This window comes from Corythoichthys intestinalis, chromosome 5 (assembly GCF_030265065.1).
Source record: "Corythoichthys intestinalis isolate RoL2023-P3 chromosome 5, ASM3026506v1, whole genome shotgun sequence".
NCBI lineage: Eukaryota > Metazoa > Chordata > Actinopteri > Syngnathiformes > Syngnathidae > Corythoichthys > Corythoichthys intestinalis.
Genome location: NC_080399.1, coordinates 58,351,722 through 58,370,152, shown reverse-complemented (window position 1 = coordinate 58,370,152; position 18,431 = coordinate 58,351,722). Strand labels below are relative to the sequence as shown.

General features: G+C 37.6%; 1 protein-coding gene across 3 annotated transcripts in view; it reads right to left on the bottom strand.

Annotated features, from left to right (window-relative positions):
• Window positions 1-17,845, bottom strand: part of arpin (actin related protein 2/3 complex inhibitor) — a 39,844-nt gene extending 21,999 nt beyond the window's left edge. For all 3 annotated transcript variants that reach the window (XM_057836449.1, XM_057836448.1, XM_057836450.1), the window contains exons 1-2: window positions 17,698-17,845; window positions 10,293-10,368 (exon numbers count right to left, since the gene is read on the bottom strand). In XM_057836449.1, coding sequence (XP_057692432.1) covers window positions 10,293-10,368; window positions 17,698-17,789 — 168 coding nt within the window. In that variant the 5' untranslated portion in view covers window positions 17,790-17,845. The remainder of the gene's footprint in view (window positions 1-10,292; window positions 10,369-17,697) is intronic.
• Between the last annotated feature and the right edge of the window lie 586 nt (window positions 17,846-18,431).

Here is an 18,431-nt window from a genome sequence, read left to right as displayed (position 1 = left end):
GACCACTTTCGATGCGTGGCTAACGTGTCTTACATACAGGTTTTAACATAACATAGCTTTGTGGAGTGATAAGGGTGTAAAATAAAAACTCAATAATGCTAACTATCAATTTTAGCTTAGTAGTCATTGCTGGATAAAACGCCAAGTAGCACTGGTCCATAATGTGCTCCAATACAGCCTGTATCATACATTTATCTTGAACACTGCAAAAACACAAAATCCTATCAGGACTTACAGTTTAGAGTAGCAAAAAACTTAACTAGAACTTAAAAATGGCTTGACACAAATAGAAATTCAATTGAAACAGGTGGGAAAAAATCTTAACTTTTAAGTGATGTGTGTTATCAAGCGTAATGGCATTTTTAGGTATAAATATATATATATTTTAATAAGATCTAAAGGTTTTTTGAGTGAAAGCAGTGAATTTGTCTTTTTTTATTTCTAGTTACATCTGAGATGCAATTGTTGGCTGTTTTCAACAATATACATCGAAAATAAAGACATTGATTGACTGAAAATTGTTCAAGATTAGATGAAATGTCTTGTTTTCTCATGTATATTTATAATTGCTCTTCACCTAAAAATATATTTGTTTTATCCGATTACTCGATTAATCGATAGAATTTTCAGTCGATTACTCGATTACTAAAATATTCGATAGCTGCAGCCCTAATATAATCAGGGGTGCACATAATTCTTTTGCCCAGGTTCTCAGAGGAGGACCTGGAGATGTGACTTGGTCCTCATTGAGCTTGAGAGCCGACCCACCTGATGCGATAAATTTATGACAAGCTTTACTTAGAGCCAATTAACTTTGATTAATTATATTAACAGTTAATGCTTGATTAACATCAACTGGCACAACAAAATTGCCATTACTTTGAAGTGAAATGTAAAGAAATAAACATAAAAGCACCAATTCAAAATAAAGGGCATTATGCGGCTCCCACATTAACTCCAAGCCTTTTTAAAAGTGGGATGTCCTCCTCATAAGACCTCATTGAACGTGCATGTTTAGCTTTGTAAAATGCGAGCAAAAACACGTTTGTCAGTGCATGTCGCTGTTCATTACCTTTATTCCGCCCTATTCCGCCGCATGTCCATAGGGCGAGTGGGGTCCTGTTTCACATCGATAGTTTGCTTAATTGCCACATGTTCTCTGTTTTTTTCGTGCTTTTCAAAGTTTGGATGGCTGAAATTCTTTGACCCTACATAAAATGCGTTGCTCTAATCGGCGACATTGGGATTCTCACGGCACATTTTGTACCGCATTTCCGTGCGAGCATCATTCGCTTCTAGCCATGCTACCTCCTGTAGCCACTTTTCAGCAAAAGTCCTTTTTTTTGGTAGCTCCGGTGACGTCTCTGTCGTCTGTCTGTCTTTTGACGGGGGTGGGGGAACACGGAAGTAATTACTCAGTGTGGCCTGCCTCATCGACATTTTGAGAAGTTATTTTCTCGTGTCCGCCGCAAATAGAGTGGTCAGCCATCGGTACGCAAAAGCGTATGGAAGCCGTTGAGGGCCAGCGCGTTTGTCTACGTCCAGTACACATGTGTGGATCACTTATGTGCACCCCTGAATATAATATAATATAATATAATATCATGTAATATAATATAATATAATAATACTGTATTAATTAAATAGATAATAACCAAATAACCATTGCTCAGTTCTTCACAGAAAAAAAGCCAGGACATAAATAACTCTATTGAAAAAAAAAAAAAAAAAAAAATTTTTTTTTTTTTTTTTTACAATTTTTTTTTTTTTTTTTTTTTTTTTTTTTGTTCAGGGGGCCGGACCAAATGTGGCTGCGGACCGTATCCGGCCCGCGGGCCGTAGTTTGGGGACCCCTGTTTTAGGGGGTGATTAACATTCATGTTGATAATCCTGAAGAAGGATGTGCTAGAGAGCTTTTAAATATTTTGGATACATTTGGTTTATCTCAGCATGTCACAGTTCCAACACATAACAGAGGGCACATACTGGACTTAATAATATCCAAAGGTCTTAACATCTATGAGGTCACAGTGAATGATGTTGCTCTGTCTGATCACTACTGCATTATGTTTAAAATGACCACCCCTGTCCATCCTCTGAAAAGGGAAACAGAGGTAATTAGGAAGCGTTACATAAGTGATAACACATGTGCGTTATTCACACAGGCCTATGCCTCATCATTAACCCCTACAATAGCTCCAGTGGAAGAACTTGTAAATAGTTTCAGTTCCAGTGTGATGACTGTAATGGACACTATTGCCCCGATTAAGACAAAAACTTTGTCAAGAAAGAAGAGGTCACCCTGGAGAAATGCCATACTAGCTATAAAACAAAAGCAAGTTTGTAGACGAGCAGAACGCAGATGGCGAAAAAACAAACTCCTAGTTTTTTATGATATCTACAAAGAGATTCTTCGCAAATACAACCAGGAACTGAAAAATGCTAGACAATCATATTTTTCAGAGATCATTAGTAGAAACACCAACAATACTCGCACACTATTTTCTGTTGTTGACAAACTGACAAACCCACAAGCATCAATACCTCAGGAATTGGCATCTGAGGTGTCCTGTAATAATTTCGCAGCATTCTTTACACACAAAGTACTAAAGATTAGACAGACTGTGTGCAACTCCGGATTAACAAATGTTACACTAAACGCCTCCCAAAATGTCCCCCACGTCAATCTTAGACAGTTTAGCCTCCTGGACTATGCCACTTTAACAGAAATTGTGTCGAAATTAAAGCCCACAACATGCTGCCTTGACATCCTTCCTTCAAACTTTTTCAAAACTGTTTTTCATTGCATAGCCCCAGACATACTTCAGATTATAAATACTTCCCTCCAAACAGGAGAGTTTCCTCAGACTTTAAAAACTGCAGTAATAAAACCTCTCCTAAAAAAACCTAATCTGGATGCCTCAACCATTAGTAATTACAGGCCAATATCAAATCTGACATTCCTGGGGAAAATTATCGAAAGGGTTGTGTTTTAACAGATTCAGACTTTCATGATGCAAAACAATCTTTTTAACTCATTGCAGTCTGAATTTCGGCCACAACACAGCACCGAGACCGTGCTTATCAAAGTCCTAAATGATATTCGTCGGAATACCGATGCAGGCAAATCATCTGTTCTGCTACTATTGGATATCAGCGCCGCATTTGACACGGTTGATCACAACATACTACTCAGCAGATTGGAACAGTGGGTAGGGCTTACTGACACTATTCTTCAGTGGTTTACATCCTATTTACATGATAGAGATTTCTTTGTGTCAATTGGAAACTATCAGTCAGAACGAACCAAATTCACGTGTGGAGTCCCTCAAGGGTCAATTCTTGGACCACTCTTATTTAACATCTATATGCTTCCGTTAGCTCAGATTATGGAACAGTATGACATCTCCTATCACGCCTATGCAGACGACACACAACTGTACATTTCTGTGTCCCCACATGATTATAGTCCCTTAGTCTCCCTGAGTAAATGCATTCGTCAAATCAATGAATGGATGTGCCAGAATTTTCTCCAGTTAAATGTGGAGAAGACAGAGGTGATCATTTTTGGGCCAAAAAAGGAAAGGTCAAAGATAAGCAGCCAACTTAGCACAATGTCACTTACAGCTACAAATCAAGTCAGAAACCTTGGCGTAATTATTAACTCAGACCTAAAATTTGATAGCCATCTAAAGTCCGTCACTAAATCCGCTTATTACCACCTAAAAAATATAACCAGAATTAAGGGGCTTCTGACTCAACAAGACATGGAAAAACTTATGCATGCATTCATTTTCAGCAGATTGGACTACTGCAACGGTATATTTACAGGTCTTGATAAAAAATCAGTCAGGAAGCTGCAGCTAGTACAGAATGCTGCAGCCAGAGTCCTCACAAATACAAGGAAGCTGGACCACATTACACCGGTTTTGAAATCGCTACACTGGCTTCCAGTGAGTCAAAGGATAGACTATAAAATACTACTGCTCGTCTACAAAACACTTAATGGCCTTGGACCAAAATACATGCTTGACTTGTTAAGATTCCTATGAGACATCTAGACCCCTAAGGTCGTCTGGAACGGGTCTTCTGCATGTTCCAAGAACAAGAACCAAGCAGGGTGAGGCAGCATTTAGTTATTATGCTCCTCACCTCTGGAACAAGTTACCCGAACGTCTGAAGTATGCTCAAACTGTTAGTTCCTTTAAATCAGGGCTAAAAACGCTTTTGTTTGGCACTGCATATCCATAACTGTCTATATATTTCAACCTACCTGCCTTCTATTCCTCTTGTGCTTATCTCCATTGCTGATTTCAATGATTATTATTAGTAGTAGTTTTTGCTTTATTTTTATTTTTGTTTTATTTATTTATTTTTATTCTGTGATTAAATGCGATCATTTGTCTTGGTTTTTACGTTGTGTTGATTTAAATGTGATTTTTATGGTCTTCATGTGATGTAAAGCACTTTGAATTGCCTTGTGTTGAATTGTGCTATATAAATAAATTTGCCTTGCCTTGCCTTGCCTAATGTATATTTCATTTATATCTTAATTATTACATTTGTAGTGCTTAAAACAATTTATAAAAATAAATATATAGTTTTTTTTTTTTTTTTTTTAATTATACTTTGGGGGAAAAAATGTGAAAAAAAACCATTTCTTATATGTATCTCTTTCCAATGCTGTTAAATCTGAATAAATACATTGAACACACCAAATGTGCAGGTATTCAGTACCTGTACAAATAATTGTTTTCCTTTGTATATATCTAATCTATATCATAATTATAACATTTGCAGTGCTTAAAAAATTTTATGAATGTGTGCCTAGGGATGTGAATTTTGACTAATTTCCCTGCCGACTAATCTCAGATTTTATTAGCAACCAGTTAACTAGTCTATAAGTAAGAAAACTTGCACTTTAATACGGATATTAAATAAAAGTTCAAAATGAAAATGTTTTGTGTATTTAGGAGGTATTTCAGCCCAAATATTCATGACAAGTTGGTTATTTAAATTCTACAGATGTAACAAAAAAAAAAAAAAAAACAACTGTCCTTACTGCTAAATCATAGGTGGAGAAACTCTTTACGCAGGTAGTATTTATCGCTGCTTTTAAATTGAGACATATGTATAAATTTGGTTAAAAAAAAATTCCCCAATTAATATATACTACTAGTCCCTGTTGGTGTGTCAGTATTATTTCTACAAAATAAATATCATCTGAAAGTGGTGAAAATGTCTTCATATAATATTTTGTCTCATATAATCTTCTCTTGCTCTTAGGCTTGTCGCGGTAATACATTTTTGTAGGCGATATATTATCGCATAAATTGATGCCGATATGCAATACATTGTCAATTTTTTTAACCAATTCAAACACTCATGTAGTAACCATCCTAATAAATCCCCCATACACACATGATAAATTGTTATTCTTGAATAAAACACAGATATAAAACATAAAATATATAAAATGACTGTCATCTTGTCCTGTAAAGTGCACAAGTGAGCAACTTTGAAGCCAAATTATTCATTGTCGATCAGATTTTTCATAATATCGTGGCGAAAAAAGAGCCAGTTTTAACAAATTTTTTCACCGTCTCTGTTTTCTACAACTTTTCCTTAAGAATGATGGGGAAAGTGAAAAAGTGCGAATTCTACGTTTGTGGCCCCATCGTGTAGAAACCGATAACCGAAGCGTTAACTGTGGAAACGTCACTGACTGCGACAAACTTTGTCCCTACGTCATAATCGGGACCAATGTTTACATTTGAAGTAAATTAGACAGGCACTTTTTTTTCCCTACAAACTCTTGCTATGCTTATTGAAGAATGGGTATTATAGACTATTTTTATGAATGTACTTAAAAATGAATGAAAGCGGGTGGCAGTTTGTTTTTTTTGTGTTTTTTTTTTAACAAACGTGCAGGTGTGGACACAATTATTTTTTCCCGACGTATTAGGGCAGGATCCTCGGTTTTTAAAAAAAAAAAAAACTGCTAGGTGTAGACATGGCCTAGATGGCGCTGGCAGTGCACAGAGATGTTGCTGGTGAGTTTGTAGAACTCTCCCATCTCAATTAAAACCAAATAATGAATGATCAGGCTGCTGATGTAAGAGTCTTTATGAGTTTAGTAGTTGGACAGCTACATGCTGATGATTGTTAATTTATGTATTGAGACAGCCTGTCATATGTTTGCAATCGATCACAGTGATCTGAGAGGGTGCACTTTGTTTGTGTTTTCTGTTAGACTTTGAATCTTTTTAGCTAAAAAAGTTACAAAGATCTTTAATGTAATATGCTGATTAAATAATCAATTAATTGAAGTTGAGTTTAACAAGTTTGGAATTAAGTTCATAACACCAATATTTTTGACCGATTGAATTTCAATACTTCATTGTAAAATGTACTTAACCTGTAAGAACTATGCATATAAAGTGTCATACTTCGCAAGTTTGTAGAAAATGGTTTTCCCTCATTATTCACTCTGTGCTTGTCCTGTCTATTAAAAGGTTGACATTTTCCTTTTTTTTTTTTAAAAACCTGTCCTGTTCAGCTGTTTGACACAGAGAATGGAAGTCTAAGTGCCCGGATTCTGAACAGTTTTAATGTTTCACATTGAGAGTCTGACATACTCCCATTGTGATCATTCAAAATACCTTTTTATTATGACAAAGCAGCGAACAGGAAGGGATTATGGGGGGACAGAAGAAAAGAAATACAAGAGAAGAAAGAAAAGAAACACATACACAAACAACAACAAGAAATACATTGAACATCTAAACTAGTTACTAATATGCTGGTGCTATCGTCAGCGAGATGTATTTCCGGTTTACACCATGTGGGGGCCTATTGGCCAGTGAAAGAGGAGAATGGGGGTGGGGGTGTCTATAAGACTATAAGCTAAGTGATTGAAAGGGATAGAGTGTACACAAATCAGTTCTGTGATCTAGAACCCAGTAATCGTGTGAATCTCTTATGAGTGTAAGCCCGTTGGCGACCAACCCTACGCCGCCGCATCGCCAATCCCGGCACCGGAACCCCCAACCCGAGCATGCCCTACCACATCCAGCAGCACGCAAGCCCCACCGGGCGCGCGACAGCCACGCAGACGGGCGGAGAAACCGCGCGGGCGCCAACCCAGGGCCACGGCCCCCACCCAGCCAGCCCGGGGAGGGAGGGCGGGCGGGGGGATGGGGGGGCCATGCGCAGCCCATCCCTCCTCCCGCCGCCCAGCAAAGGAGCCACCGTCCCCCCCCCGGGACCCAGGGTGGGCCCCCGGGCCACCCGCGTGCCCATCAACCGGCCTTCAGGGATGGCAGGAGGGGACGCATCACCAACCCCAAGCCTACACCCACCCGGGCCACGAGCCACAGCCCCCCAACCGGCACGGCACGCCACGGGACCCCCAGCGGCCTACCAAGCCCCAGGCAAGGCAGGGTCCCCCGCCGGTGCAGGCGACACCCTGCTGATACACTGAAAAGGTTGACATTTTCCATTCACAGTGGGAGGAGTAGTGATCAAGGATGAGGTGGAAATCGTGGACGGCTACAAATACCTAGGCGTGTGGTGTGCTGGGGAGGCAGCATAGCTAAGAGGGACTCCCACAGGCTGGACGAACTGATCAGGCGCGCGGACTCTCTGGTAACCATCGTGGTGAGGAGATCTGAGGAAACTCCTGGCTGTTGTGCCTCTACACTCTGTCATCAGTGCACAGAAGAGCACGTTCAGCAACAGGTTGCTCCTCCCCAGGTGCAGAACCTTTGTCCCACAAGCTATCAAGCTCCTCAACTCTACGTGGGAGGAGGAGGGATCGTAATGGTGCACTATTAGCACTAGAGGTGTGCAAAATTTCCGATTCTTAGATTATTCGCGATTCGGCCGTGGAAGATTCGAGAACGATTCACAAACATCCAAATTCCGATTATTGAAATATGCCAAGTAAAGCGGAAGTACAACACACTCAGCGCGCCGTGCGGTCTTTGGGACAATGAGGAACGGAGCGAGAGTAGCTAAACATCATGCTTCTCATTACCCGGCCCCTCGGGTAATGCCAATGCTCAACTCATGGCTCTAGCTCAACTCATGCCACAAGATAAAAAAACACAACAACATACCTGACTACTGCCGAAAAGCTGCTACAAAGTACATCCACATAATGTTACAGTAGATATCATTTACCGTAATTTCCCGAATATAAGGCGCACCCGTGTATAATGCGCACCCCAAATTTACTTGTAAAATCTGGGGAAAATTATTGTACCCGTTTATAACGCGCACCCTAATTTTAGCACCAATAAATAGAAGAATACAAGAAAACAGAGCTCGTGTACAGATACAGAGATGTCATTTTACTGACTGGTGAAACAGAGCACAAGCATAGCACATTGGTAGTTCAAAACATTACCGTAAACTGACAATATTTACGGTAATAATATGATTTGACAACTTCTCCAACTTACCAGAATCTAGGAGAAAACAAAACAGATGTGACTTTTCTTTTAAAGGCTGCTGTATAACTTGCTCGTTTCCTCATGATGAATAAATGTTTCTTTCAAGGATTGATACGGTAAAACTACTGAACTATTGTTATTTGGGTTTGAGTTTCCCGAGGGACCGATATAGTTGACGGACACAGGAAGTGTGTGTCCTTACATTTGTTATGGTCCGAATTGTGGAGCTGCAATAAACGTCGACTCAAATGAGTTCAAGAAACTAAATTCTGTGCTTTATGAAGAGTGAAAAACGCAGAATTTAACACAGACGAAATCATTCGGCCGATAAGAGTGAAGTATTACCGAAACAAAATGGTGACGTCACGTACCGTAATGGTCGGCAACGGGTCGCCGCATACGTTTCTTCAACACAACGTGGCCGTGTCAATGAAAAAAAATCGGTTTATATATATATATGTAATACATATATATTTCTGTCTCCATCCATGTACCCGTTTATAATGCGCACCATGAGTTTACAAGTTGATTTTGGGGAAAAAAAGTGCGCGTTATATTCGGGAAATTACGATATATAGGACTAGATGCATGATAGATTTGGTAGCGTTAGCAGCACATCTGCAAAAAGGTAGATGCGGGCGTTAGTAAACGGCCGCCATCTTAAAGCAGTACACTTCCCTGCAAGGCTGTTGTAGCGAACCTTCCAAGCAAACCTAATTAACTCTTTATCTAAAATACTCCTAAATCGGTAAAATATTGACTTGAATCTATCTTTAAAATAGTTTTAAAATTATGGAATAACTGGAGCAATTTTAACAACTTTAACGGTTGATTCACAACATTAAATTAATTGAATGTAGTTTAAAGCTGCTGATACAGAATGGGGACTGGAGTTTTTTATTTACTGTTATTTTTGTATATTTTTTTACTGCTATATGTTAACTTGATACTGAAATAGTACTTTGGTTTAGCCTGAAAGTATTTTTGAACAATTTTGGAACTAATGTACAAAACATTTAAAAAAAAAAAAAAAAAAAAAAAAAAGGAGAGGGGTGCATCAATAATCGTTTTATAATCGAATCGGAGCCTCTGAATCGTAATCGAATCATTAGGTGCCCAAAGATTCCCAGCTCTAATTAGCACTTTAGCACCTCTGCTGCTATTTGGCAGTGGTTCTCCTGCTACTGTCTGCCTGGTGTGTATTATTTCTATTATTGCATTTCTTAAAAGCGTATTGTACTGAATTGTATTTATTCCATTTTTTTATTTTTTCAATAATCCTTTTTACTCTAGCACATTTTTACTATATTGCACTTGTGTTTTGGGCGCTGGAAAATTAATTTCCCTGAGGGAACCCTCCCAAGAAATTAATAAACTGTGTTGAATTGAAATTAACTGACAACTTCCCTTATCCCTATTATACACATTATAACTTAAATTACGATTCTTTTTGCAAGTGTTGTTCGGAATGATTACAAATTAGAGCGGCAACAAAAAATTATTTTTACAATCGAATAATCGGACAGTTAAACGATTAATCGGATAAATGTCACTTCTTTCGATTACCTTTACAATTTAACAGACCCAAATGGGACTGCTCATAGCTGCCGGCTAAAACTGATTTACAAAATTTGGGAACTAATTTATTCATTGATTTTAATCGATTAGATTTCAGCCTTATCACATATTCTCATCTAGCTGTCCACTGTAGTAACAGCTGCCCCTGAAATTAATATAACAGTTTTAAACTTATTTTAGCTATGCATAAATGATTTAGTTTATTGTGCCATATTTTGTATTCATGTGATCAGAAAGGTGATCAAAATACTGTCGTACCTTTTGATTGTTGACATCAGTCAGGGCATGTCTAGAAACGTCAACAAGCGTTCCTTCCAGAATCACTCCAGGACCACTGAAAGAAATAAAAAGTTAAGTAACTAGAACAATGTATCTTTTTTTAAACAATGGTATTTCTTTTCTCAGCAAGTCATCTATATGAACTTATTATTATACTGTACTATCAACTATTACATGCCCAAATAGGCAAAAAAATACACAAAAATCATCGTATTCAGACTATAAGAATCTGCAGAAGTGAAACATCACCCAACCAAAGAGCATGAATGCCCTCTAGTAGAAAAAACATCTTCCTACCAAGAAATTAAATCGGTCATATCTCTTATTTTCCGTGGTTTATTGGTGGCCCCCAAAAATCCTGGGAGAGTTTGAAATCCGCGCTTTTGAGTAATGTTGACGGCAGCGTTTCATGTCAAATATTTTAGTTTTAAGGCGCTTAAAGAAGCCACATGATTGGTGATGATAGGACTTTCAACTGCAAGCTCGCATGTGACATCTGACTGTATTGTTACATCTGATTGGTATAACGGAGTCACGTGACTGTTGCTACGACATTTCATTTGTGAAACTGGTCAAGCCACTGTGGGAATCTCAGGAAAAAAAACAAAGCAAAATCTAATATGTAGTATAAAAAGGAAATAATGTCACAACCAGTGTAGCTACTCAAATCTACTCACGGAAAAAGTATGGCGTAGTAAAAACTACTTTCTCTAAAAGGTTACCCAAGTATATGTAACAGTTACCTACCAATATATACATGTATTTCATTAATTTTCAATAATGTATTCTCACTAGTGTCACGGGGTTCTGGAGCCAATCCCAGCCAACTATGGGCAGTAGGCAGTAGGCCTGAACGATATTGGAAAAAACTATTGTTGCGATTTTTTTTAGGTTTGCAATATATTGCGATATTATATTGCGATATTAAAAAAAAAAAAAGATCTATCTTTTTTAAAGAAATTTTCACTAAATGACTTGAATAGCTGTTTGGAAATACTTTACATAACACACCGTGACCACAGTGTATTCATATAATACCGTTTAATTTGTGAATGATGAAGATTTCTGTATGAAGGTATCCAGGAAGTCATGTCTGCAAAAAATAGATCATTTATTGAATACAATATTTTACACTTCAACAGCAGCAAATACATTAAATGATAAATAAAAGAGCAGGTGCATTAGTCCCCTAAGTTTTTGACAAAATATAACAATAAATAAAAACTTCTGTAAAATAACAACAAAGTTGTCAACATATTTGAACAAAAATATTAAATATGACAAATAAAAGTTTTTCACAAACTATAACAATAAATAAAAACCTCAGTAAAACAACAAAGTTGTCAACATATTTGAACAAAAATATTAAATATGACAAAAGAGTTCACAAACTATAACAATACATAAAAACCTCAGTTAAACAACAAAGTTGTCAATTTGAACTTAAAAATTAAATCTGACTAATAAAAGTGCAAGTGCATTAGTCCCCTGAGTTGTTTACACAAAATATAACAATATAAAACTGCAAAACGGCAACAAAGTTGTAAAAATATTTCAACAAAAATATTAAGTATCAAAACTTTATGTGCAGCTGTACTATATATAGTTATTTGAAAAATACGGTTTACAATAAATTTAAATATAAAAGAAACAAACTCAATTGAACTTGTAAATAATTGAACTGAATAACTGCAAATAACTGTGATGAATAACAGAACCATTTTAACTCCCAAATTTCCTGCCTTCCTGATAGCTGTCACATCAATAAAAAGAAGAAAAGACATTCCTTCAGCTGTGTTATGTATTTGTCTGCATATCGTCCACCTTCCTTGCTCAGCAATTCTCAACTGGGTCTCATAGGTTTTTGGCCAAGACTACTAGTTTATCCACTATAGCAGGCTTGAGACAAGAACGTTGGCATTTAACAATGTTCCCACCTGTGCTAAAAAGTCTCTGATGGGGAGCTCGTAGCAGGAATGCATAGATACCTGCGTTTTAAATGGTCCCACATGTTTGACAGATTACTTCTTGTTGAGGCAACCATGGCGAGGCACTGTCAACAGGGCTGTTTTTTGTCCCTTATAGTCTTGTTCTTGCCAAAATACTTCCAAAACTCCTTTTGGATACAGTCTTCCTTGCTCCTCCAACGTGTTGATTGCTTGCTTTCACTTTGAGAACGGGCCCTCCTCCCTCGCTCTGCTGTTCGGCCCCTCCTCCCTCCACTCCGCTGTTGCAGGGGGAGGGGGAGGAGCCGATGACTTGCTGGAGAGAAAGAGAAACTGCGCTTTTTTCCCCTCTCCTTCCTCAAAACAAACGTTTGTGGATTAAAAAAAATGAAATTAAAAAACTATCGCACGTCCTTGCGATGGGACTATTGCACATGCGCACATCGCGATGGCGATGTTTAAACGATATATCGTTCAGGCCTAGTAGGCAGGGTACACCCTAAATGCGTTGCCAGCCAATCGCAGGGCACAAGGAGTCGGACAGCCATTCATGCACACACTCCCACATCAGGGCAATTTACAGTGTTCGATCAGTAAACTGCATGTTTACAGTGTGTGTGTGTGTGGGGGGGGCTTTAGTACCCGGAGAAAACCCACATTTGCACAGGCAAACAATGCAAATTTCACCCAGAAAGAGGTGGGTAGTAGTGGGTTACATGTACTTCATTACATTTACTTTTGTAACTTTGAGAAAAATGTACTTCTAAGAGCAGTTTTACAAAGCCATACCTTTTACTTGAGTATATTTGTGAAGAACAACGCTACTCTTAGTCCGCTACTTTGGGCTACACAAGAGTCATTACATCTTTCCTCTTTATTCTATATATTAATTTTTTTTTTACTAGCAATGCTAAGAATAGCTCTACCAATTTCACCAATGAGAGGTCGCAACAATAATCACATGTCTCTATTACACTAATCTGACGCAGGATTGCCGTCCTATGATCACGCCAGCCTATTCAGTCACGTGGTGTCTTTAAGGCGCCATAAAAAATGAAGTATTTCACATAGAAGCCTGCCCTCAACATGATTCGAAAGCGTAAATTTAAACCTCTCTCCCAGTTTTTATTTGGGACCGATTGACCACAGAAAACTGGAGATTTGGGCCTTTTAATTTCATAAGAGTAACTATGAAGGAACTATTCACTATTCAAATTTGGAACTATTTTCTCCACTAGAGGGAGGTGCTCTTTGGACGAATAATGTTTCATTTTATTTTCTCTCGCCGGAATTCAATAATTTTTTGGCTTAATGTGGTTATGCAATGGGTTGTTGTACAGTATCAATATAACAATCGTTCATATAGATAAGTTTGCGCTGTGAGAAAAAAAAAATACCATTGTTTAAAAAAAAAAGTTACTCACAATGTTACTTATTATTTGAGTATTGTTTTCACAGGATATTTTTTTTACTTGTACAGTGGCGTCGTTAGGCCTATTTAAGGGGGGCTTCAGCCCCCCTAAAAGTCTTAAGCCCCCCCTAAATAATAATTTGTTTTATTAAAAAAAAAAAAAAAGCTGACATTTTCACAATGAAGTTGCCAGGATATTAGGTTATATCATGATTGATTTAAACTATCATTATTAACTTAAACGTCATAAATCTGTCAGTTTCCCCTCACTTCATGGATAAGGTGGAAAGCCCCTTCAGTGCGTCATTATCCAATCCATTCTACTTGTTCATATAGAAAACGCCCACATCACTGAAAATACAGTCCGCGTTTTCCTTGTCACCTTGCTCACAGTCGGTACCGGACTACCTGCATGTGTGTGTTTACCTCTGATGCACACAGAGCAGAGCGTGACTAGATGGATGAAGGATGTATATGAGAAGGTTTTCCAAGAAAGGGAGTATTTATCACTGCTGATAGTAACAGTTAGCTCCAGCCCACGACTAACAGCAGAAAGTTGAATGTGATTAATAAACCAACTGCTCCGTGTTTGACAAATATGAAGCTGGATTGCACACTACAGACAATCTCTGCGCACGTCTTACCTTTGTTGTTTTGCAGCCAAAAGTTACATCACATCTGTAAAATAACGCTGCTACTTAGCTACTGCTAGCTAGTTAGTCTGAAATGCATTGTGAAGATCCTGGTTGTTTATAGATTTAAGTGTGAACTCTTTTTTTTTACCACTATCTTTGGGGTGACTTCCGTCTGGAGTATCAGCTGTGTTTCTCACTTTACGCATAGATGAGTTCAGGAGCTGAGCTCATTCACCTGTGATTATCATCAGTGGATAGCAGAGGTGGGAATCTTGGGGCGCCTAACGATTTGATTACGATTCAGAGGCTCCGATTTGATTATAAATCGATTATTGATGTATCCCACCCCCCCCCAACCTCCCACTTTTAACGTTTTGTACATTCGTTCCAAAATTGTTCAAAAATCCTTTCAGGCTAAACCAAACCAATATTTCAGTATGAAGTTAACAGTTAAAAATAGTAAATAAAATACTGAAGTCCCCATTCATTATCAGCAGCTTTAAACTATGTTCAATTAGTTTAATGCTGTGAATCAACCGTTAAAGTTGTTAAAATTGCTCCCGTTATTCCATAATTTCAGTTTTGTCTACTTTCGACATGTCAAAGTTTTAAAACTGTTTCATCATTTAAAGATAGATTCAAGTCAAAATTTTGACGATTCAGGAGTATTTCAGATAAAATGTTAATTAGGTTCGCTACAACAGAGCCTTCTAGAGAAGTCTACTGCTTTAAGATGGCGGCTGTTTACTAAAGCCGGCAAATCTGTCATTTCACATCTAGTTCTACATATATGTGATATCTACCGTAGCCCTATGTGGCTGTATGTTTGTAGCAACTAGCAATTGGGCGTTGTTTGTAGCAGCTGTCGGCCGCAATCAGGTATTATTGTTTTTTTTATCTAGCGGCATGAGTTGAACATGATATTTACTCTTGGTCCGTTCCTCATTGCTCCCCGACGACCGCGCTGACTGTGTTTTAGTTCCGCTTTACCTGGTATAATTAAATAATCGGAATTTGCATGTTTGTGAATCGTTCTTGAATCTTCCACGGCCGAATCGCGAATAATCTAAGAATTGGAAATTTCGGACGCCTCTAGTGGATTGTCATAATAATACACTAATAATAATCACTCCACCACCTTTATTGACCTGTAGGAGTCAGAGCAGAGTGATAGAACGATTTGCCACCCTTTAAAACAGACGGCATTCTTTGATGTTTCCATCAACCCAGTAACTTGCAATTGTAGCCATTTTTTCCCTGTATAAAAAAATAGACTGTAACAACAACAATAATAATAATGAATACAGTATATGATCAGTCTTTGTTATCTGTTTGTGAAGTTTTGTGCTTGTACGCTACGTTCACTTACATCCTGTGCATCTCCTGGGGGCTAAGCCCCCTCTGTTCTTAAAACCTAGTGACGCCACGGCTTGTACTTAAGTATTTTTTAAATGACTACTTTTACTTGAGTAATATTATTTTGAAGTAAAATTTTTGGCTACTCTAATGACCTCTGGCAAAAACACAAATTTCATTTTTTTGTCTCATTATTTGAAGGCAAGTCACCCTAAACCGTCCCTGGTTTGAGTTAGTCAGGATAACTGTAATATAGGATAACCATAGGCGGAGTTTGACTTTTGGGGCAGGGGGGCACAAGATGTTGATGACCCCAAAATGCAGTGTCAGCAATAAAATTAACTTTTTACATTTGGAGGGTGGTCTCTAGCGTTTCATGGTCAACATTTAAATCCTTGGTTCTTGCTCAGTAGTTTTTGTCGCTTTTGAAAGCTTTGAAAAAAATTACGTATATGGCGGAAAACACAGACAAGACTGGAAAAGCAGTTTCTGCTCTTGCACCCCTCTTTAAAATAAACTGCTGTATTTTAAGCCAAACGAACTGTTGTGTTTGATAGAATGATATGTCTATATGCTGCCATAGACGATTCATGGCGCATTAAGCCCCCTGAACTATTTTTAATTTGTCTGTTTTACCCTGGAAACCCCCGTTTACAGACGTCACTCAACCGCTTTTGTTTCAACTCAGCCATAAAAAAAAAAAAGTAAGTATATTTTTCAAAATGTCTGTCATTTTTAACTTACTGTAGAATCATTCATTGATGTCTAATATTTAGTAAAAAAAAACCAACAACAACAAAATGACTTAAAAAATTATTCACTCACATACTTTAAACTTTTAAACAAACTACGTCACAATGAAAAATTTAGCGTCTGTAAATAAGTCACGGATATCCACCTCATAACTATCGCTTAATTGTATTTTTTGTTGTTGTTGTTGTTACTTCCGCACGTTCCCCAATATGTGAGATGATAAGTAATCGATCCAAACAAAGAAAAATTGAAAAATAACATTTAAAAGGGTAAATATATGAAAAAGAAAACCTCTGCATTGCGACCCTTGTTACGTCACCATGTTTCACACATAAAATCCCCCCAAAATCCGGCTGTGGCCATTCACACTTGTGTCTTGACCCTCTGTCATACGTGCTACATGGAGTTTTTTGGATCGAAACAAGGTAAGTACGCACTAATATCTAGTTAAAATTGTGGCGTCTTTAATTCTGCTCTCGTGTGCTCTCGCCACCAGTTAGAAAATTGAGATTTTAAGCTTTCCATGATGTATCACACATGCATATAGGACAATTTTGAAATTTGGCCAAATTGGGGGTCTCAGAGCGAAACTACAAGTCACCTGAGTGTTTTCCGCCATATCCATCTTGCCTTTTCGGTCCTCGGGTGGTTTTGGCCAAGCAAAGCAAATGACCGTCTAAGGTGCTAGTCACATAATCTGTTTGAAAAATAATTTTGACCCAATATAAAAATATCTTTTTTTGTTCATTTCACTCATGTTTGTTTTTTCGTTTTATTGCTTTTATAGACATTTTACCTGAAAATTCTTAATTTTAAAATCATATACTTTATAGGAAAGTCAATTACATGCATCGACACTTTTCGGCTAAAATCCGCTTATGAGGATAACTGTAATTATTAATTTTTGTTAAATGCCACAATAATGAGAGGGAAAATTTCCACTAAGTCTGAGTCTATGCTTTAAAAAAAAAAAAAAAATGTAAAACGTAAAACATTGACGTCACAACACCGTCATGTAATTGTTATGCACGCGTGCCATCTAGAGGCAAAGCGCACTGCATTCACATAAAATCATTTATTTGCAATCATCTTTGCCTGTCTTTGATTTCCTCTCCTTCGCCGTTTGAAAGTCAAAATCTCTATTAACCAGAAGAATAAAATAAAAAATAGACAACGTTACATTGGTTGAAAAACAAAATGCAGACTCTTCAGGCCAAAATATCAAAAAGTACAGTCGCGCAATATTTCTAAGTATTCGCCACACTAACTCGGCAAATCCCTACCTTTCCTGTGAGCTGGGTGACCACACACTGTCATATTTCTCGTTGTGTACTGGTTTGTTTTTTAAAGATGTGTTATGGTAGATTCGACTCATTTTCCCAAAATAAGTCCCCCGAAATTCCGTCGGTGTTTTCCTGAAACAGACATTTCCGGTTCCGCCCATATGAAAGGTACGCTTGGTTTTTACACTGTTCGCACCGGTGTAGTTACGTAATCGGTTCATGAACTGAAAGTACTCGACGTTGTCATCTCTTTAGTTCCTGTTAGTAAATAATACATATTTACTTAGTATGAAACTGTCGTTAAAAATATGTCCTTGGTGGAACTACAACGTTATGTAAAAATCTGGCAGGTCAGGATCCGATTTAAATGAAGTTATCTCCGTGAATTTTTTTTTTTTTTTTTAAATGTATCTTTTAGTAGTTATTTTAATGGAATAGTTGAATTGCTTTAACGAGTTTAAGAACTGTTGTCTACTTGCACATTTGATTAACAATAAAATAAATGAACATTGGTAGAATTTGTTGTTTTTGTGATGTAATACCTTAGAATATATATTATTTGATTTGATATTGTTCATTTTAAACAATGGAAATCCGTACATGTTTTGTTGTTGTTTGTTTGTTTGGTTTTGCTTTACTACAGCTTTCCCTGTGTTTTTAAAATAGATTGTTTCTTCAACTATCCTCCTGAAAATGAAAAAAAAAAAAAAAAAACTGTTTGAAATTACAAACCT